The 23711-nt window shown below is 34.3% G+C and overlaps 1 protein-coding gene across 1 annotated transcript in view; it reads right to left on the bottom strand.

The window, feature by feature from the left end:
• The window catches only part of LOC123540435 (uncharacterized), an 80694-nt gene extending 60319 nt beyond the window's left edge, over window positions 1-20375 (bottom strand). Inside the window, exons 1-11 of the mRNA XM_045325464.2 lie at window positions 20178-20375; window positions 19441-19503; window positions 17853-18011; window positions 16981-17050; window positions 15786-15940; window positions 8578-8760; window positions 4118-4233; window positions 3211-3373; window positions 1819-1955; window positions 1085-1253; window positions 59-186 (exon numbers count right to left, since the gene is read on the bottom strand). Coding sequence (XP_045181399.2) covers window positions 59-186; window positions 1085-1253; window positions 1819-1955; window positions 3211-3373; window positions 4118-4233; window positions 8578-8760; window positions 15786-15940; window positions 16981-17050; window positions 17853-18011; window positions 19441-19503; window positions 20178-20274 — 1440 coding nt within the window. The 5' untranslated portion in view covers window positions 20275-20375. The remainder of the gene's footprint in view (window positions 1-58; window positions 187-1084; window positions 1254-1818; window positions 1956-3210; window positions 3374-4117; window positions 4234-8577; window positions 8761-15785; window positions 15941-16980; window positions 17051-17852; window positions 18012-19440; window positions 19504-20177) is intronic.
• Between the last annotated feature and the right edge of the window lie 3336 nt (window positions 20376-23711).

The following is a 23711-nucleotide window of genomic DNA, read 5'->3' as shown; positions in this document are numbered from 1 at the left end:
TAGAGTTAAAACGTATGTTTTTAACCTAAATGTAGGTAATGACATATGAACTACTTACAGCATCTGACACGGTTATTGTGTGTGTGTCTGTTACTGCAGCATTAACACCATCGAGACAAGACAGTGTTAATGTATATGATGGCGTTGTGGCTGCATCAAGGACAGCTGCTGTCTCTATATCAAATCCTGTAATTTTTAAAAAACCAGACTGAAAAATTATTGAGTATCTTTTCATGACGTAATCGTTAATAGACTGTACCTCTCAAATACGCAAAGCTTAGGTCAAATCGGTATCTTTTAATGTAATATCAACATCGTTATTAACACGTATTCCTTAGATACACTAAGCCATATATCTTTTGATTTTTATATTAAATGCGTTAATAAAATGTATCACTCACATACACGAATAAAACAATGAAGGTTTGAAGTCCTACTAAATGCGTACTTGTTAAACATTTAAACATAAATCAAATGGAAATAAGCTAAAATGTTTCACTGACTCAAGTTCTATCTCCAAAGGTGACTTTGACCTTAGAGCTAGGGGTCTGGGTCTTGCGTATGATACATCAACTCATTATGAGAAATATTTGTGCCAAGTAATTTTAAAACTCCTTGATGAACGGCAGTGTTAGTGACCGGACAAGAAACATCCATGTTAACCTTTGACTTCTAAGTGTGACCTCGACCTTGGAGCTAGGGGTCTGGGTCTTGCGCATGACACATCAGCTCATTATAGGGAACATTTGTGTCATGTAAGTTTAAAATCCCTTGATGAATGACAGAGTTACGGACTAGACACGAAACTACCCTGTTAACCTTTGACCTCTTTGTGTGTCCTTAACTTTGGAGCAAGGGGTCATGTGCATGACACGTCATCTCATTATAGGAAAGATTTGTGCCAAGTAATTTTAAAAGCCCTTGATGAATGGCCGAGTTATGGACAGGACACGAAGTGTGACGGACGGACGGACGCAAGGACGGATGGAAGGACGCAGCTTATTTCTATGCCCCCCCCCCCCTATTTTTTTCTTCGAAAAAGGTGGGGGACAATAAATAATGACTAAAACAGGAGTTGCCTCACTTTGTGTTCCCGCCACACTATCAACAGCTGTTACGGTAAAATCTGGGTCAGATGACGTACACGTGACCACGTCATCTTGGTCGTCGACGGTAAACTGATAGACGGACGTGCCGATCGCTGTTCCATCACCGACATTCGTCGTCCCTCCAAGGTTTGTTAACACAGGCACCTGAAAGAAATTACCTGTATAAGATTGATTTTTAATTAACTATTTAAACGATAGTAGGGTAAAACACGTGCAAACACTCATGTCTGAATGAAATATTCGAGTCGAGGGTATCCGCTAAATTTCTTTTGTGACAAAAATTATTTAAAATTTGAAATAAACTGAGTTCGGTCAAAATGATATGCTTTTTACACATTTTCAAGAGGGGTGAAAACTTTAAGGTAACATGAGTGGTTAAAGTCGCTAAATTCATGCGATTTTTCTTTCACTTCTATGGGTTTGAAATCTAATTCGGAAGTAAAATTCTTTCGCATATGAAACTACATGTATCCAACTAACTTTCAGACGTTAAATGGTCGGTGTATACTTCAATATTTGGTGTGTGCGGGCGAGGGGAGGCAACTAAGATCTTCCTCAGCAGCCGCCTATGCACCCTGATAGTTTCGGCATTTACTTGCATGTATCAAAAGGATCTCACTCTCTCCCTCCCTCCCCCCCCCCCCCCCCCCCCCCCCCCCCACCCTCTCTCTCCCTCTTACCAATATGCAAATGTATTAAGATGAATTACCTCGTCGGCAATATTAACAGAGTACGTTCTTAGTACTGCTGTGACTCCATCCGTACAACTAATAGTCATACTCTCAGTTGCAGTGTTATCATAATGAAGGTCGGTCGTAGCAACATCTTTAAGCCAAATTTCTTTATCTGCCAAGAGAAAAAGCAATAAAAGCGAGTCATCCGCATTTTTTTCGACAGGGGTGTACTAAGACTAGATTATTTATTGAGGACATCGCTTCCTCTGGAAATGCATTGTATATGTATAACTAGGCTTAGCACTGATAACTCCTGTAAGGTTTGGTAGAAATCTGCCCAATAGTATAAGAGAAGTTGCCAAAATATCATAAAATCTGACAAATAAAGGGAAATAATTCCCATGAAAATTACTGAACCAGAACATGCCGATAATATGCATTATAGGACTTGGCACTGATCACTCCTAAAAGGTTTGGTAGAAATCCGTCCTATTATATAAAAGAAGTGGCTAAAACATCTTAAAATTTGACGAATCAAGGGCCATTACTCTGCTGGGGGAAAACAAAGCGGAACATGCCCACAAAATGCGCAACTAGGCTTGGTTATGATCACTTCTATTAAGTTTAGTGTTTTTCCTCCTGGTTGTATTGGAGCAGTTGCCTGGACAATGTAAAATACAAAAAAAAAAAAACAAGTGCCATAACTCTGCTGAAAATCACTGAACCAGAACATAGTGATGATATGTATAAATAGGCTTGGCACTGATAAATCCTGTAAGTTTTGGTAGAAATCTGCCCAATAATATAAGAGGAGTGGCCAAAACATCATGAAATTATATGAGTCAAGGGCTATAACTCTGCTTGGAACCATCGAACCTGAAATGCTGAAGATATGCATAACTAGGCATGGCAATGATCACTCCTGTGAAGTTTGGTGTAAATCCATCCAGTGGTGTCGGAGAAGTTGCATGGACAAACTTTATGAGAGACAGACAGACGGACGGACTGACAGACAGACGGACAACACTAAATCAATATGTTTGTCCCACTTCATGTGGGAGACATAATTAATGCAACGACACACATTAAAATGACACCGCGCACCAGACATAAAATTCAGACCTTAATGTGGAAAAATATTGACGCTTTCCGACTTCAATGTAACCTACGAGAAAAACTGGTCAAAATACAAGACTCTTTATACACATCAGATTTATCTTTCAGTCTTCATTTTTTGTTGTTGCAATTTTCTTCCTCAATATTATTTAATATTGCAATTTCACTTTTAAGGTAAAAGTCGGCAATGGTTTTTGGTGCCAGTAATAACCTGATGGAACGACTCTTAATTTGAATGCAACCCTGTATATTTTCATATACTGCGATTTCATCTTTAAGGTAAAAATTGTAGTTAAAATTTGAATACTTACTTGGTGGTGCGTCTCTAATTTCGAAATTTGAATTGTCAACTGTACACGTGACTGGGTCAGTATCAACCACAGAGAATGAGTATATGGAAGTAGCAGTAGTCGTGGCGTCACTAATTGTCCCACTGTACGTTGTGTCTGGTGTTGACGGGTCGTATACCGGCGCCTTAAATGAAAATATATACATTTACTCCATATTATTTCACTGCTCCATATATATATATACATGTATATATATATCAAACCAACTGAAAGTTTTTATTTGTATCACATTACGATACAATAGAAAACAGTATTGTACTGTGCGAGTTAAAATGCGTTCATGGTTTCTAAAGTACATATATAGCAGCATCTGAAACATATATACAGCCCAAATTAAAACCCTAAATGGGCTTTATGCGGCAGGCAAATTTAACTGAACAATGCTCAACACTTTAGTCAAGACATCATTCATTTTTCTAGCTCACCTAAAATATTAATGTCAGGTGACCTCTAGTGCAGGTTTGACCATGTTTTTGAGAAAACGCTTTATTTGGTAAAGGATGTAGTACAGTTAAAAGGAATATGATATGAATTCCTAAATTCTAACCAGGAAATGAAAAAAAATCACATGATAATCACGTGACAAGTCTTTTGTAGATAACGATATTGCAAAGAAATATTGGTTCAAATCCCATCGGTGGCTGGGCTCTACCCGTCTTTCTGAATGCAAATGTGACTTTATATAGACGGGTTGTGTAGGCTACTTTAAACATTGTACCTTCACGTTAAAGTGTTAGGAGAAGCTTCAGAAATATGATTATCTTCAGTATTTTGCATTATTCTCCAAAACTTAAAATGATTTGACATTCTTCTGAAGGCAATAAATAAACTGAGATCCAAACAACGAGTAATAAAAACGTGCATATACCGGATTTTGAACAGTGATTGTCACAGTGGCAGATACGTTGACTTCGCACGCGTCCTCGACTGTTACTTCCAGTTCATAGGTACCGACTGTTAAACTAGCACCACTGTTTATCACGACTAAAAAAAAATATATATATAATGCATCAAGCCTTTAGCGCATGCACATTATAGTAGTGCCTGACACTACTATAAATAATACAAATTGAATGAAATAAAGTTTAACAGTTCCACAGGTCCCCAAACAAGTTTATTTAAACATTCAAGAAAATTGGTCAAAGTGAGATGTATACAGTGATAACGGAGTCAAAATGATAACGTGTCAAAATGATAACAACGTTAGATTATTTGCTGAAATCTTTTTAAAACTACGCACAGACTGTACTAGTAAAATCTTGCAATTAATATACCAAACTTTCTTGCTATAGAGTCACTGCTTCAAGTAGACAGCGTCGGTTACATGACAGAAAAGAATGCTTCTTGAAAATGATAAAAAAATACTGTATCTATTTTTAAATAGACAAAAGTGGCAATTAACTGTGTAAACAAAAGTTTTATTTTACGCTTTTTTATTTTATCTTTATTTTTTGATAGTGTGTCCTACATTTTTCTCTTTAGTTTAGTGTATATTTTGTTTAAACTTCAATTTTTAAATGGAAACTATAAATTTAAGACTACGATATAAATATTATACTTGTAATATAATACTTTCTTATGGATATGAAAATGCCTAATATCATATTTTTGTTGAGGATAGTTTATTGACTAAATGCCGTGTAACTTTTCACTGAACTTGGAAACAAACTTTACTAGCATACTTTATCAGTATCAGAGTATCACAAAATCATACGTTAGAAATATTATGTAGAACGTTGATACGTTAATATGGAACTTTCCAAGAGAAATAAGCAAATCGATACTTGTTGAGTGAATGAAGCCATTTACGAAACCAGTCTGGCAGACGTGAAATAACGGTTCATCAAAAATGGACTTTACTAGACGTATTTGAAGGCATGCAGAGAAAAAAGAAACAGAAATATCAAAACTGCAAAACACAAATTCATAAGGAATAAGCTGTGTTGAACCGTAATTTTCACACAAACGAATTCGTCACACGTGTGAGAAATTCGTACGAATTCCTCACACATTGTGTGACAAATACGTACGAATATGTCACACATTTGTGAAAATTTAGTTCTGTACCTATACCCCCCTTCAAAGAAGAAACGTATTCTTCACAAGCAAAAATGTAGAAAAAAAATATATAAATATTGTTCATACGAAATTTTCACACATTCCAAACAACAATTTATGTCACTTAGAAAGATCGGGGGGACATATTGTTTTTTGCTATGCTTGATGGAGCCTCATTTTTTACAGGATGACAGAACATAATGAGTAGATGACCCATGCAGAAATTTAGGTCATTGGATCAAAGGTCAAGGTCACAGGGGGTAAAATGTCATATTCTTCAGCTTGATAATCCTTTGACACTGATACTTCTGTTCGTCGCATTTCGTGTCCGGTCAATTACTTCATGATTCATAGATCGGTTTGCAAATAACTTGGCACAAGTGTTGACCACATCATGACAATGTGTAGCGTGCAAGATCCAGGTCCATAGCATAAAGATCAAGAGCTGTAGTGAACTTTGTTGATATCCACTATATAAGAATAGTGATGACGTTGTAGGTGTCTGGGACATTTCTTTGCCATGCATAGGCGGATTATAGAATGACTTGGCAAAAATGTTAACAATAAGACGTGCCGTCCACTTACAGCCCGATGCTTTGCGGAAGGGTTGCCGATAAAATTTAGCTAGTTTCGGGAACTTTTCGGGATCACTAATCAATAAAATGGACGGAACCTTGCCATCGGGCTCTTTCGGCATGTATTCGAGGAGTGGCATACGAATGGTTGTGGTATAAACGCCGAAACCTTTCCGAAGTAGCCGAAAGCGATGCGAAAGAATGTCGTCAGCTCCAGAATTGGCTCCGGAATGTTTCCCGATAATGCGGAAAGGTTGCGGTAACATTGCAGAACATGCTGAAGAGTTGCCGAATCGTTGCCGATAGAATGCTAAAATGGTTCGGATTTGAGAGTCGGGGTATATAAATAATGCCGAACTACTATCTTGTTATGATAGCTCAGTGGTTGAGCGCACGATTTGGGATCTAAAGGTCCCGGGTTCGAGCCTCACCAGGGGCTGGCGACTTCACACATTTGGGCTAAGTACTGGTCTTTCCCAGAAAAGAAAGCAACATCGCGAAGAGATGCCGAAACATACCGATTTTGCGAATTCCGCCTTCTGGGGCCTAGTGGACGGCAGGTCTAACATGAAAATGTGTTGCGTGTAAGACTCAGGTCCGTAGTCAACGGAACGGGTCAGAGTGCACTTTTGAACTTTGTTGATTTTCACTATGTAAGTATGGCGAACGGCCTGTGACTTTGTCATTCATGATGTGATTTTAAAATGACTTAAGCATAAACAACATATCATCATCTTGTGTCGTATTCAAAAACTGTACATATACCTTGAATAGCAAGGTCACAGTGCACTTTAGGACATTTTCTTAAATGTAAAGTGTATTGATGGTACCGTTTGTGTCGAATAATACCTTCTGAAGAAAATAACACGCTTTTAGTTCTCTACTTGTTATATGTTCACCTTATCAGAACAACACGCGGCACTCATGTTTCAGGGACGTCGACTCAAGGCCAAGGTCACAGTTCAATGGAATTTCGTGCCTTCTCCACAAGTCTCAAACCTGTTGAAGGATTTTCTTCAAACTTGGGGCAAATGCTCAAATTATTAAGACGACATGCTCCATGTTTTAGGCACATTGATACAAGGTCAAGGTAACCATTGAAGGAAGCATTGGAATTTCGTTTCCGTTCTATATGTCCTAGCCTACTGAAGATTTTTCATGAAACTTTGCTCAAATTATCACCTCATTGTGACAACATGTAGAACCCTTAGGTAAAATCTGACCATGGAACGTGACATTAACAACAGTAAATTTTCGGATGATAATATTAGCCGGTTAGGGACACTTTACTACATTGCAATACTCCATTCACTTGTTTATGACTTTGTCAAAGGTCACTGTCACAGGAATCACTCAATACATAAAGAGTTGTTTTTTTTCTTTCGTTTTTTTTGTTACATAGTTTTTATTCTTTGCGGGATGAATTAATTTACAATTGAAGTACATTAATTTTGTTGTTTTACAGTACACTAGATCTAAGGTCAATACAGTCAAATCCTTCTTTTTGATGATAGGTCAGCTAATATTCGTGGATAAGTATCTTTAAGTTTTACGGCTTATTTATTCAAATATTAAATCACTACCTGCTACAAATAATTACACCCCCCCCCCACACACACACCTTAAAAAAATCCCCTCGCCCAGAAAAATATTTTCTTGCCAAGATGTTCACTTTTGACCTTGAGCCCTCCCCCCACCCCCAAATATGCCCTTGAAATTTGTCTTTCTGCTATTTGGCTGGAGTTGTTCTGCTTTTCTGCTATTCTGTTAACCGTTATTTTCAGACACGAATTTGTCATATGTGTGAAAAATTCGTACGAATTACTCACACATGTATGACATATTTGTGAAAATTTCGTTGGTACTAAGAGGTGGTTGAAAAATGGGGCTCGAAAATTTCACAATACTTATACTTGTGACACATTCGTACGTACTTGTCACGCAGTGTGTGAGGAATTCGTACGAATTTTTCATACGTGTGACGAATTCGTTTGTGTGAAAATTACGGTTCAACAAAGCTGCATTCAATATCAAAATGTCGAAACGGAACCCTGTAACTTCAACTTCAGTGCATTCCACCTTTAAGTTACAGTGTTGTTGAATTTTGAATGGAATTTATATTTTTGTCCAATACTTGTTGAGGAATTCTTCTGACTTTTGCTTCAATCGGCATCAATTAAAAGCAATAAAAAAAGTTAACAGGATGTTAAATTGCATTCTTATTTGCCCGTAAATGACAAAAAGTGTCCAAACGAGGCTTTTAGAAGCCCCGGTAAGTATTCTCAGTTTACCTCTCGTATAGCTATTTCGGTCGAAATTGTAGAAAATAGTCAATAAAAAAATTGAATTTTTTTACCCCTTTCGTCCAGGAATGATACACCACACCCATCTACATTTATTGTGCTTTTTAGTTATAAGAAATGATAAGATAGAAAGTTTTTGTTTTAAACGTTATTTTTCTAAAGGCTGAAATAGCCATACTAGTCATTCTAGTGATGATTTTGGGTTATTTTTTCAGGGCATTCAAAAGCCCTGCATGGCTTATGCTGTCGTTAATTAACAGTTATGGTCACGTCAAGATGCAATACATTAATATCATGTAAACCTGTTTTGTCCCTTTTTTGACTTTCAGTTTTACACATTAAATAAAATATATACATCGTTTTAATAATGTTGGTCTTCTATATTTACTTACAATTAGTACCATCATCACCTATGGAGAAATCTGTTGTGGCGGGGGATGTTGACGTGATTCCTACGACTGTATCTCCGAGAAAATCGAGGCTGTCTGTGTCTGTGATCGCTAGAGTGTGTACTGTCTGTGACGTGGCTGTGTCGTCTATGGTCTCTGATCCTCCGGTAATTGTTGGCAAAACATCTAAGTATGAACAAAATCAGTAAGTAATAGTTATAGTATGTGTGAGAGTGTGTTACCAGGATATATCAGAGCTAGGGGTACATCGAGGGTATTTTTCTCTGTACATATCGTCGAGGCCGGTAGGCCGACAGATATGTGAAGAGAAAAATAACGAGATGTACCCCTAGCTCTGATATATCCTGGTAACACACGAGCACTACATATTATAACTGTTTTATCGCATAGTTTATCATTAAAATTTATATATTATTTTCATTTAAATTTGTTTATTATTATTTTTACTATTTTGATTCCCTTTCTGCGCCTCGCTGACTGAAACACTAAAACTTCTGTTTTAGAAAATGTGTTCCCCAGATAAAAGTACCTAACAAATTTCTGCATTGGTTTTAAATCTTTGCATTTCATTGGCCAGACATATTGTAAAACTTGTTGTTTTGTTTGTAAAAAAAATCAAAGAAAAAGAAACATTTGAGAAATCTCAGAATTTCATATATTTCATGTATTTCTGAATTTGGCAATAACTATCAAGTTTTTGAAATATTCTAGTTTATTTATTCTTTTACTTTATAAATGTAGGTGTTTGTGACAATTCTTTCTCTGTGAACTGTAAATTGGAGCTAAAATCATCTTTTCTTTGAAAGGAAAAAATTATACTCCCTTGATAGGACCTCAATAGAGAAAAAGTGTTCCGATATATATCGGAACACTTTTTTTCTTATGAAACTCCATAGAGATTTCCGTGTTGATATATATCGCAACAGTTTTGTATGATATCAGCACAGTTTTGTAGTAATAATGTGTGTTACTATGTATAACATGCTGCAAAGATCAAAGGAAAATTGCCGCACTATGCGATAAAATGATTTAATATATAAGTAGGTGCCATCAATTTGTGAATTATTTCCTCAAAGTGTATTTCACCCTGACTTCCTCATAATAGCGGTTGACTAGTAGTGGCTTTGTTAAATCTAATTGTCGTTCATCCTATTCGGAAACAATCCTAAGCTCGAAAGGAACTTTACTTTTTTCGACCTTTAATAGCAGAGCTACCGGCGCCGCAAAGCGGCGCCGACAGCGTCGCATTACGGTTAGACGTGTGAAAAAGAAAATGAATAAACTGTGTACAGACATTACTATCGAGTTGAAAATTCGTGGTAAGTTTTTGGAATCGGTGTTGTTCGGGTTTCTTCCAGTACGCAATGCTCATAGTAATTAATCAGTAAGACGTCAATAGACGCTTGCTGTTTACAGTTGACAAAAGCGTTTCGCTTACTGCTTTGAACGTTGAATAAAAATGTAAATGAGCGCCTGATAATAAGAATTTAGTGCTAAATACACTTTCTACGAAGAAAGAAAGGTAAAATACAAATTTTCAATGTGAAACGATTTTCGTCACGCTGCCGCAACTGAAGTTTATTATATGAAGTTTATTATATAAACTTATATTTGCGGTGATGACGTCATACTTCCACACTGGTGCAGTGGTTAACGAGGTCGCGTTGAAATCCATAGGTCGGGAGTTCGATCCTCACCAGAAGCGTCTTTATTTTTTTAATTTCTTTTTTATTTCAGTTTTTTTTTAATTTTATTTATTATGGGGTTTGAAAGTTTTGTAAAAACAATAAAGTCATTCATGTGATATTTAACAAGTGTTTTGTTAGTGATATCAGGTTCCAATGTAGTACTGTCTGTAACCTACAGTAGTCAGTAGATAAAACTTTTTTTTAAAAAAAAGGTTTTTGGATCAAAATTTACAGGCATTTAACTGTGAAAAGCACAAAATGCTCTTTTCCCTGTTAACATATATTTCATCCACAAGCTTAAAAATCACTGACCAGAGTTTATTACTAGAAAAAAAACTATTGACTATGAATTATCAATAAACATCAAAAAGGCTCCTACTAGTAACTACCATTCCTAATCTGTATCAGTTGTGCTAAAAGATTAACCATAAAAATGTTAACTTCGCAGTTCAGTAAATAAAACAGAAGTTTTCGAGAATTTCGGCAAAAGTGATTTTCTCTGGGTAAAATTCTCATCATTTACATGTACAAAGCTAGTCTTTTGGTTTTTAAAGGTCCATTACTAAGGGAAAGTGAGTTGGCAATTTTTTTCATAGCCAGTGCATAGACTTCTGCAAGACACTAAATAATGAAGACTGGCAGGTCAAAATTTACAGAAGGTCTATGGAACTCAAAGAAATGTATGTGTATTATGTTGAAATTTCAATGAATCGACAGAATGACCCCCCAGGTCTTTTTAACTTTCTTCATACTTCATAGAAAAATAATTGTTCATGTGCTGCAATTTATTTCGAATTTCTACATACCAACTTTCATTTTCCAATAAAATGAAATAGTTTCTGTGCTTTTTAAAAGAAATTAAAATGTTCACTTTCCTTAGTATTGGACCTTTAAACAAGCTTTGTACATGTAAATGATTTTCATTCTCCCATACCAGAGGTCTATCATAGCAGTATTTTGCCTTAAAGTTGGACACATCATTCTTTCTAAAAAGAACTGTAACTTTCTTTAGATTTAATCTTAATGCATTCTAAGACATTCATTCAGAAATCAGGAATTATCATTAATTCGTGAAAATTTTAATAGATCTTAAAGAACATAAACTTCCTAAAACGGATCCATAATTCCAGGTCATTCCAGCAGCACTCCTTTAATTTTCAAGGGGCACTGGTGATTTTTCAAGGGAGCTCTGCCTTCTAGGTAGCACCTAAGTTCATATTATGATTATTTGCAAATTTAAGGTATATTTTCTAACCTCATGTACCGCTCTTAATACTGCATCTTCGTATCATGTTATCGCATTTTCATATCGTATATTCGTATTATCTTACTTTCGCCCTTACCAATCCATAGTGCAAATGAACGAAACAAGGACAGGCCTAATAGAATAATAGAATACCGTAGAAAAATGATGTTTCTTACCTTGACAGTTCAACATAAAAACAAAATTCAAAAAGCACAATAAGAATTATCTCTGGCATCATGAAAGCATCTGGATGCAATCCCTTTATCCTTAAACATTTTTCGCATACAATTCCCTCTGATTCATACAAAAGTTTCACTGCGTGACTAACGCAGTAGTCATTGTTTCTGCGTATTCTATAGACTACATGCACAGTAACTATTTCAACATATTTTATAGACTACATGCACAATCACTATTTAAACGTATTTTATAGACTACATGCACAATCACTATTTCAATATATTTTATAGACTACATGCACAATCACTATTTCAACGTATTTTATAGACGACATGCACAATCACTATCTCTACATATTTTATAGACTACGTGCACAGTCACTATTTCAACGTATTTTATAGACTACATGCACAATCACTATCTCTACATATTTTACAGACTACATGCACAGTCACTATATCAACTATTTTATAGACTACATGCACAATCACTATTTCAACATATTTTACAGACAACATGCACAATAACTATTTCAACGTATTTTATAAACTACATGCACAATCACTATTTCAACATATTTTATAGACTACATCCACCGTCACTATTTCTACATATTTCATACACTACATGCACTATCACAATTTCAACGTATTTTATAGACTAAATGCACAGTCACTATTTCTACATATTTGATAGACTACATGCACTATAACTATCTCAACGTATTTTATAAACTACATGCACAGTCACTATTTCAACGTATTTTATAGACTACATGCACTATAACTATTTCAACGTATTTTATAAACTACATGCACAGTCACTATTTCAACGTATTTTATAGACTACATGCACTATCACTATTTCAACGTATTTCATAGACTACATGCACAGTCACTATTTCAACGTATTTTATAGACTACATGCACTGTCACTATTTCAACGTATTTTATAGACTACATGCACAGTCACTATTTCTACATATTTTATAGACTACATGCACTATCACTATTTCAACGTATTTTATAGACTACATGCACAGTCACTATTTCAACGTATTTTATAGACTACATGCACAGTCACTATTTCAACGTATGCACAGTCACTATTTCAACGTTTTTTTATAGATTACATGTACAGTCACTATTTAAACGTATTTTATAGACTACATGCACTGTCACTATTTCAACGTATTTTATAGACTACACGCACAGTCACTATTTCAACGTATTTTATAGACTACATGCACAGTCACTATTTCAACGTATTTTATAGACTACATGCACAGTCACTATTTCAACGTATTTTATAGAGTACATGCACAGTCACTATTTTATAGAGTACATGCACAGTCACTATTTCAACGTATTTTATAGAGTACATGCACAGTCACTATTTCAACGTATTATATAGACTACATGCACAGTCACTATTTCAACATATTTTATAGATTACTTGCAGAGTCCTTATTTCAACATATTTTATTGACTACATGCACAGTCATTATTTCAACGTATTTTATAGACTACTTGCACAGTCACTATTTCAACGTATGCACAGTCACTATTTTAACGTACTTTATAGACTACATGCACAGTCACTATTTCAACATATTTGATAGATTACATGCACAGTCGCTATCTCAACATATTTTTTAGACTACATGCACAGTCACTATTTCAACATATTTTTATAGACTAAATGTACAGTCACTATTTCAACATATTTTATAGACAACATGCACAGTCACTATTTCAACATATTTTATAGACTACATTTACAGTCACTATTGCAACATATTTTTTTAGACTTCATGCACAGTCGCTATTTCAACATAATTTATAGACTACATGCACAGTCACTATTTCTACATAGTTTATAGACTACATGCACAATCACTATTTCGACATATTTATAGACTACATGCACAGTCAGTATTGGAACGTATTTGTAGACTACATGCACAGTCACTATCTCTACATATTTTATATACTATATGCAACGTCACTATTTCTAAATACTTTATAGACTCATACACAGAATTTACTATTTCAACATGTTTCATAGACTACATGCACAGTCACTATTTCTACATATTTTATAGACAACATGCACCGTCCCTATTTCTACATATTTTATAGACTACATATACTGTCTTCATGTTTTATAGACTACATGTACTGCCACTCTTTCTACATACTTTATAGACTAATACACATAATTTACTATTTCAACATGTTTCATAGACTACATGCACAGTCACTATTTCAACATATTTCATAGACCACATGTACAGTCACTATTGCAACATATTTATAGACTACATGCACAGTCACTATTTCAACATATTTTATAGACTACATGCACAGTCACTGTTTCAACATACTTTATAGACTACATGCACACTCACTATTTCAACATATTTTATAGACTACATGCACAGTCACTATTACAACATATTTTATAGACTACATGCACCGTCACTATTTCTACATTTTTATAGACTACATGTACTGTCTTCATGTTTTATAGACTACATGTTATGACACTACTTCTACATACTTTATAGACTACATACATAGAACTTACAATTTCAACATATTTCATAGATTACATGCACAATCACTATTTCTACGTATTTTATAGATTACATGTACAGTCACTATTTCTGCATATTTCATAGACTACATGCACCGACACTATTTCTACATATTTTATAGACTACATGTACTGTCTTCTTGTTTAATGACTACATGTAATGCCACTACTTCTATACACTTTTAGACTACACACATAGTACTTACTATTTCAACATATTTCATAGACTACATGTATAGTCACTATTTCTACATATTTTATATACTATATGCAACGTCACTATTTCTACATACTTTATAGACTCATACACAGAATTTACTATTTCAACATGTTTCATAGACTACATGCACAGTCACTATTTCTACATGTTTTATAGACAACATGCACCGTCCCTATTTCTACATATTTTATAGACTACATATACTGTCTTCATGTTTTATAGACTACATGTACTGCCACTATTTCTACATACTTTATAGACTAATACACAGAATTTACTATTTCAACATGTTTCATAGACTACATGCACAGTCACTATTTCAACATATTTCATAGACCACATGTACAGTAACTACTGCAACATATCTATAGACTACATGCACCGACACTATTTCAACATATTTTATAGACTACATGCACAATCACTATTACAACATATTTTTTAGACTACATGCACCGTCACTATTTCTACATATTTTATAGACTACATGTACTGTCTTCATGTTTTATAGACTACATGTAATGTCACTACTTCTACATACTTTATAGACTACATACATAGAACTTACTATTTCAACATATTTCATAGATTACATGTACAGTCACTATTTCTGCATATTTCACAGACTACATGCACCAACACTATTTCTACATATTTTATAGACTACATGTACTGTAGTCTTGTTTTATGACTACATGTAATGCCACTACTTCTATACACTTTATAGGCTACACACATAGTACTTACTATTTCAACATATTTCATAGACTACATGTATAGTCACTATTTCTACATGTTTTATAGTATACATGTACAGCCACTATTTCTACATATTTTATACATGAATGTTTAATAAATGAGAACCAACTAGTACTCGCGTCGCTTTGTTTTTACTTTCCACTTACAATAAATAATGATGAAATACGAAATATCCGACATAAATTTGTTAGAGATGAACTGAAGCGTATTTATCTTATATAGCGACTTGTTCAAACATTTTAGGCGAAAAAATATCGCTCAAAAACAAAAAATGGGGGTATTGTTAGAGTGACAAGCGGTTAAACTTCTTGACACTATATTTTCGCAATGTATCCTAATAAAAAAAAAGATGTGGAAATGAATATATATGCTTAAAAGTTTCATCAAAATATGGGCGACTAGCTTAAAGTCTAAAAGCAAAACTTGTAATAACATGAACATCGGAAATCGTATAAAAGATATGTCATCTATTTTGATTGACGAAACCAAAACTTATTACTTTCTACAACGACGGCTCCAAATGCGTATGTATTGGCGGTGTCAAGCGTCCCGCCCCAAGGTACCTCGGCATTTAGTAATGGGTTCAAAGGTTGACTCCGCGTACCCGCACTCGGAGTAGCGCTGTTTGGAATTAACTCTGCGCCTCCTGTTTTCCTGAATCAGAACGAAGAATCATATAGTCTAAGACGTATAGAAATAAAAATAAATGCTTCAATAAATTGAAAATTTGGGTAATAATGTAATTTTTGTATCAGCTTTAAGATTGCACCAGTGTCTTGTTCAAAAGACGCCGTAATACCTACTTTTTGCGTACATGAAATTCATGAAAATATTTGTTATAGATAGTTACACCATAACTGACAGATGAATGATTTAAAGCCGCACCATGAGAAAACCGACATAGTGGATTTGCGAGCAGCATGGATCCATCCCAGTCTCGCCTCCGCGCAGACTGGTCAGGATCCATGTACTGTATCGGTATCTCTAATCGCAATAGGATTTGAAAGCGAACAGCATGGATCCTGACCAGACTGCGCAGATGCGCAGGCTGGTCTGGATCCATGCTGCTCGCAAATACACTATGTCGGGTTTCTCATGGTGCGGCGCAATTATGCTATATACACTAGTAACTCTTAATTCAATAAAACTTTTGGGTGGTAAACAGTAAGAGCAGGGTCTCCCAGACGCCGATTGTCTGTCATTTTGTGTATGTAACAACAGTTGATACAGATGGTCATATTCATGCAAATCATGTTGTTATTTTTTTATTTCCATCATGGAATATGGCATGTCAGACGTTGGAAAATTATGTATGTATGTTATTATTATTGTATGAATGTTATTGTTAATTAATGTCGTGTCATTTGCTATTTTTGTTATATATGTCGTTATTCTTATTGTATGTTCGATATTCTTATGGTAAGAGTCGTTATTGTTATTCTATATTTCGTTATTGTTATTTTATCTTTGTTATTGTTATTTAATGTCGTGTCATTCATATTCTAAGTCTTACCATTGTTATTGTATATGTCGTTATTCTTATTGTATTTTCGATATCCTTATGTTAATAGATTATATATAGATTATATAATTTAGCAACGTTTGACATGCCATAATGGAACACAACTAATAGAACTCTTTTTTTTTGCTGGGTCTTTAAATCAAGTCAACTTACTAAATTGAATGTCACTTACCAGCCCACTACGTCACCAACTTGCACCTGCAGCGTGCTTGTAGGGAACGGCGTACTTAGCCCCGCTTGAACTGAAACACAACGAGTTTAGATAAAGCTGGCGCGTGTTTTTATTGTGGGATTTGCTAGTATCATGTCCAACTATCTGTTAGTCCATCTTAAAAGTCTGTGTAATGCATTTATGTAACATAACTATGCATAACTGTCCATCTTGCAAAAATAGCTGATTATTACAGGTGACCATTATACTTAGAAGTTGATTTTCATCATTTTTTGTATAATGTTACCAATAAATGTGTAGCATATAAGGTGTCTATTTTTTTTCTCTAAGTTTTTGGTATTATTGTGCTTGAAATAATTCCTAATTTCTAAAAATGAATTAAGCACGTGATACATGCATAAATCAAATTGTATTACAAATAAAGCATACGTTACTAATTGGTAATTAGGAGTTACTAACAAGAATGCCAAACTGTCCTAATATACGCCCGTCGCAGCAAATTACTCGCGGCTTTTAAAATACTCTTCTTCATGTTCTTAATTTTGCAGTTAAATTATGAAATATTGAAAGAAAAATTAGTACAATGCGTACTGAAAATAAAAATATATGGGCCCAGTTCTTGTTTATAGATACTCTATAGATTTTGACGGGTGGAGTATGAAGATGGGGAGTGGGTGCTGACACATGTGTTTTTACTAAAACTTACACAAAAGAAAAAGAAAACTGATGTCAACTATTTTAATGTTGGCTAACTTTAAAGAGCGGGCGTTTAAGCAAGAAAACCTATCTTGAAAATAGGGATATAACAATCTATTCCGTTCGAAGTTGGATCCAGACAATAAAGGGACCGGTTATGAGAGGTTCCGTTGTACCATTATGATCTTCCATGGACTCAAGTCTGAAATTGTTACTAGTTGTCGGCCGCCATAACATAGCTGTGACAGTTCCCGTAGTACTTGTGTAGAATTTCCAATTAGCCATTGTTCCACAACATGTCGAAGGCGCACCCTCAATGAAAAATGAACGTCCGTCTGTAAACAGAGATATTACGAATTTATGAGCGATTTTAACTGTTAATGTGTTTCACCTGATACGGATCGCAAGCTGACTTTCATGGTCGAGATACAAAGATATCTTGCCTAATCGAACCTCATTCGGACTACTTCATTATGTTTAAGCTGGCTTGTGCAAAGACTGTGAGCTAGATCATTATCTCATGCTGTCTAAAAATTATTCTATTTCTTCTCTTTTGTAAAATTTAAAAAAAAAAAAAAAAGATTCATGTAATAACTGCTTCAATCATAACTTTCAGGTACACATTTAAGCATAAATGATTACTTTTGAAACCTCAAAGAAAACTAAATTTGAGACATTATCAAGGCATCATCATCAACAACATCATCATTACAGTCACCATCGTCATTATCCTCCTCCTCATTATCAGCAACCAGCAGCAACATCATTCTGTTAGATTCCGTCAAATAATTTTTCGAAAACTACAATTCTTTAATTCTAAATGCAAAATAAAGGACTAACCCGCACATAGTATTGCCACGAGGTGACGTAAAAAGATCAGAACTGTAGTAATAAAATCATTCCAAGTTTTTGGACACTGATTAGGAATCTACACGTGACAGCCAACTGAATGGCATCAGATGAGCCGAAACATGAGAAAAACAACATAGTGCGTTTGCCACCAGCATGGATCCAGACCAGCCTGCGCATCCGCGCAGTCTGGTCAGGATCCATGCCGTTCGCTTTCAAAGCCTGTTGCAATCACAGAAACGGTTAGCGAACAGCATGGATCCTGACCAGACTGCGCGGAGGCGCAGGCTCGTCTGGATCCATGCTGATCGCAAACGCACTATGTTGGTTTTCTCATGGTGCGGCATAAATACATTTCCCGTTAGCGACATCGACATCCTTCGGCTATAACAGAAAAGCTATTTCTACACCAACCGAAGAATTCCGAAATCGCATACGAAGAACTCGTAAATCGAATGGAAATGCCGGTCTACTACCTTAAGGTATCCGATTCACAAATAAGCAAGTTTCTTTATAACAGTGCTATTAAAATATATCAAATATTGATGCCTGGTAAGCTCATATAATTTTGGTATCATTTGAAAGTGTATTTTCTATTGAAAAAGAAAATATAAATTACATGACAAAAATATGTTATAAAAATTATATATATACTGTTTTTTACTTTATAGTTTTCAATGATACTTCAACAGAAATCCAGTCATTATAGTAAAGATTTATTATTTCGCATTCAAAAATCATGATTGTAATGATTCTTGCATATTATTTATGGTTATTTCATTTACTAATTCTTGTATAGCAGACACAATTTTTTCAAATGATACGAAAAAAACAAACAAAAAAAAAAAACATGAGGTCACCAGGCTTCAAAATTTCCCTATTTGTGGATCGGATACCTTAAACTAATAGAAGTACCTGTGGTTCCGCCAGTAGTGGCTGTATGATCACTTGGTGAAGACGTGCCAATATCACATCCATCTGAAATCAATCAATCAATCAATCAATCAATCAATCAGTCAATCAATCAATTAGTCAATCGACCAGAATAAATCAAGTATTTGGTTTATTGTTTTGTTCTTTTTCGCAGGGAATCGTTGAATCAGGTTTTTATCTGTCGCTGATATAACATCAGCCACCCGATCATGCATTATTATCTGCTAGTAGCAGAAATTTACAGTCTAAAATACGTTTGTTGTTAGTGCTAGTAGCAGGCTAGTATTACTAATGCATGATCGGGTGCATCAGCACTGAAGGACAGTAATATTAGGACATTTTGCATATTTTGTATCATATTGCGATTCTTCACACCACTTAAAAATAATAATTTCGTCTGTATTAGTGTACATTTAATTGTGAATATCGTAATTGTTTTATTTAAACTAATTATAGACTTAATTGAAAGTGTTTAACCTTGGAAATAATTTTAGCGAAAGTCATGAGTAAGAACGTTTGCCAAGCTTTATATATCTTCAGCTAAACTTTCTTTATATTCTTTTTTTGTTATAGAAAGATTTCGTAAAATATTCATCAAAGTAAAATATCCCCTCTGAAAACAGAGAGAAAAAACGACAGATAGCAATGTAATGTAAGTATGATTAACTTGATACAAAATTTTGAAATCTTGGATTGAAATTATAGAATAATTCACTTACCTGCCCTACTGAATAAAATACCCAAAACTATGGCAGCGAAACACACACCGTGCCATTTTTGCTTCCCGAAAGAGTATATACCCATACGCGTACACATACAAATACGAATCTGAAAACTTTATAAAATCCTTTTCCCTAATTTTTCTAAATCTTAGCTAGAAGTACTATAATAAATGATATTTTGATAAGATTTTGCGTAGTTTTGATGTGATTACGTCTTTACATAATTATCATTCACTGCACGCAATATAAAATTATATTTAAACTGCAGAACATATTTCGCTTTTCATGTTATTCAAAACATGTATAGATCGATGAGGTAAACAAGCAAGATCATCTTTATATTGGGACTGAATAGCATCTATTGAGAAAATGATTTTATTGATTGAGATACGATTGAAAATCAATAAAAACAAGTAAATAATATTTCAAAAAGGAGGCTATTGAACCGTCGCGCTTTTAACAAAAAGGTTACAAGGGTTGAAGTTTAATTTTTTAAAGTATGAATTGATGAAATTACTGTATTGAATGCCCTGTTTTCACGTATTGGTTCACTTGTATTTCGACGAACGGTTAGATGACACCTTCATATGCATTTAAAATAACCAGTGGTTTGCTTCTGTGAAGTTAAGTGGAAAAGACAAACGGAAAGAAAAACGATCAATTTCGAGGTACTGATGAAAACATGTTCTAATATACAAAAAAAAAAAATATGTATAAAGTATATATCTTCAGACTCTGAACAGTACTAGTAATTTTTCAGTTAAAACAGATCGTAGATAAAGCCTAATTATTACTATTATCATTATCGTTATTATTGTTGCTATCATTATAATTGATATTATTATTATTATTGAAATTATTAATATTATTATCATTAAATTATTGAAATTGTTTTTATTATTATGTTTTTTTTTATTTTATTATTATTATTATTATTATTATTATCATCATCATTATTATGTAAATTTATGTTCTCTTATGAAATAAATTGTTTTAATTTTGGTGGGTATCGTCTTGTCTAACATAACGTCTCACTGCTAATCCGCACCTGTATTTGTATTTATAGTCGTATCAGTTCAAATACTAGTCTGACAAGTTTTAATCCCACGGTATTTTCATGGGCAAATTTAGTGCAGTGACAAGTACATTCTTTATCGGAAATCCGTAGAGGACAGATCGTTTACAAAAATTTATAGAAGAATACGACGGAAAACTGCAGCGCTACTGTTTTGAGAATTCACAACTGAGATGAGTATACATTATATATTTTCTTTAGATGTCTGCGCTTATAATTTTGATTGCTGAACTTTCTGTTTATACGGCATTTGAATATGTCCCCTGGAAAGTAATGGAGACACGTGTTTATCGTACAATCACCAAGATATTGGTTATTTGGTTTTATTCAATCACTGACTGAATCAGTCTGAAGTGAATTTTAGTTATAAAAATATGAATAAAATAAACAGACATAGTGAGCTGACAAACACTCACAGGTAAAACATGGGTGTGGTCGAGCGTTTTTTGTTTGCATGTACATGCGCAAAAATGCAGTACGTTAGTTCCTGTACATTATTCTCGGTCATTATTAATTATGGACTTTAATCATATGTACAATATGCAAGTACTGGTTTCACCCGAGGTGTATTGAGGTTTATGCATTTCTAACGTACATTGTTGCGGAAATATTTTGTAACATGATTTAGTATCGTTGGGATTAATAGCCTAATATTATTTCCAAAAAACTTACAAACTATTATGTCATTAAATCAAATAGAAATATACATTTGGTTGTTTGGTTGTCAAAATTTTACTTTAAATATATTGCTTTAAATGATAAAAAGCATGCTGCATAGTCTAGTTACAGCTTAACAGATCCGTTGAAGGTTGAAGTGTTCGTAGAGACTGCACATAGGAAAATTGGTATGTAATAAGGTAATGTAAGCTTACGCTTTTTACGTGTCCAGGAACGAAATTGGCTATATTAACTTGATTAGCTATACTGGCAAGAGAGCGTTCCAGATGGGTTCGTACCATGGCATGAAACATTAACAGCTGACAAGAAAGATACGTGTATATTGGATGTTTTCATAATGTAACATATTGGTTAGCTGCTGTTTGTTTGATATCGAAAGAAATGTAAGATATTTTTTTTTTTTTTTATACATCAGCAGGGTAACCTAGATCTCAACTGTTGTAATGTATAACAGTAAATGGTAAGTGATGCTTATGAAAATTAATAACATACTGTCACAATTCTAAGTCGTAGAAATATTTCTTAAAAGCACGAAAGCGTCATGTTTAAATCAAATAATTCACGGATTTATAGATATATTATTAATTCATTGTAATGAAATAACAAAGCTCTTTCAGAACTGTTAAACAATATAATGCGGACATGTTCGAAGTAAGGTAAGACGTGCTTTTCATACTTAAGTCTGGTTACTGTTTCTGAGAGTATTTTACATAAGAATAAAATCCAGCAAAACAACGAAATTATGGAGAACGGTGCTATAGAAATAAAAACACAAACATTCTGAGCTAAATGGAATAAGCCACACGATACTTGGGAGTGCGACGAGTGATTTCCCATGAACCAAGTTAATCGAACCGAATCTGCTAATACTTTGCATGGTTCCGTTCTGCAAAAGATTATCATATACAAGGACTTATATAAATTAATACAGATTATTGTTATATTTTGAACAATATTCAGCTATAAATGTATTTCTTAATGACTAAAATATGGATTCGGGTTATCAATTTTGTTACACGCTAATGAAATGCATACACATTAATTTTAGACGCAGTTCTAGCCTGTACGCTTTGATGCGGATAATCCATTACGTCAGCAACTGTAACACCAGCATTAACATGGTCAATCTCTGGTATAAGGGGCTGCAGAAAACTAATGTCAACCGGCTATTCTCCTAATGTCTTTAAACAGTTTAGCTGTAGGAGCGGCGTGGCATGGTCGGGATCGGCAGCTATTGGGGCACCTTGTGTTGAAAAGTAACTGCTGTACCTGGTTAATTTTATTAGATCCGATTTATCTAGGTCCGTTGCATGCATTACTTAACTGCCTGCATGTGAAAGAATAAGTTATAACAATGCATTGATATGGAAAACGAAATAATAAAGAAATATCGAAATAGGTGTAAAACAGAATTGAAACAATTATGAGAATAATGTTAATAATAATAATAATTATAATAACAATAATGATATGAATAATAATTTCAGTAATATGAATGCAAAGAAGTCGTCACAGGAAACTGTTCAAGCATATTCTGTTTATGACGTAACAAGTCAGTGGCAGTAAGACTCTTCTAATTGAAAGTCTTATGGCTATTGGTTTCCTATTCGTCCGTCCGTCCGTCCGTTCGTCTGATGTTCGTTCAAAATAAATAGATAATACATTTTGACTGAAACCTCAGCAAAAGGTTTCATGATGACCCTGGCTTATAGTAGTCGAACTACTGGATAATATGTACATGTATCTGAATGACATTGTAACATTTAAAGATATACAAT

Source organism: Mercenaria mercenaria, chromosome 16 (genome assembly GCF_021730395.1).
Source record: "Mercenaria mercenaria strain notata chromosome 16, MADL_Memer_1, whole genome shotgun sequence".
Taxonomy (NCBI): Eukaryota; Metazoa; Mollusca; class Bivalvia; order Venerida; family Veneridae; genus Mercenaria; species Mercenaria mercenaria.
This window is presented reverse-complemented; position numbering and strand designations above follow the sequence as displayed.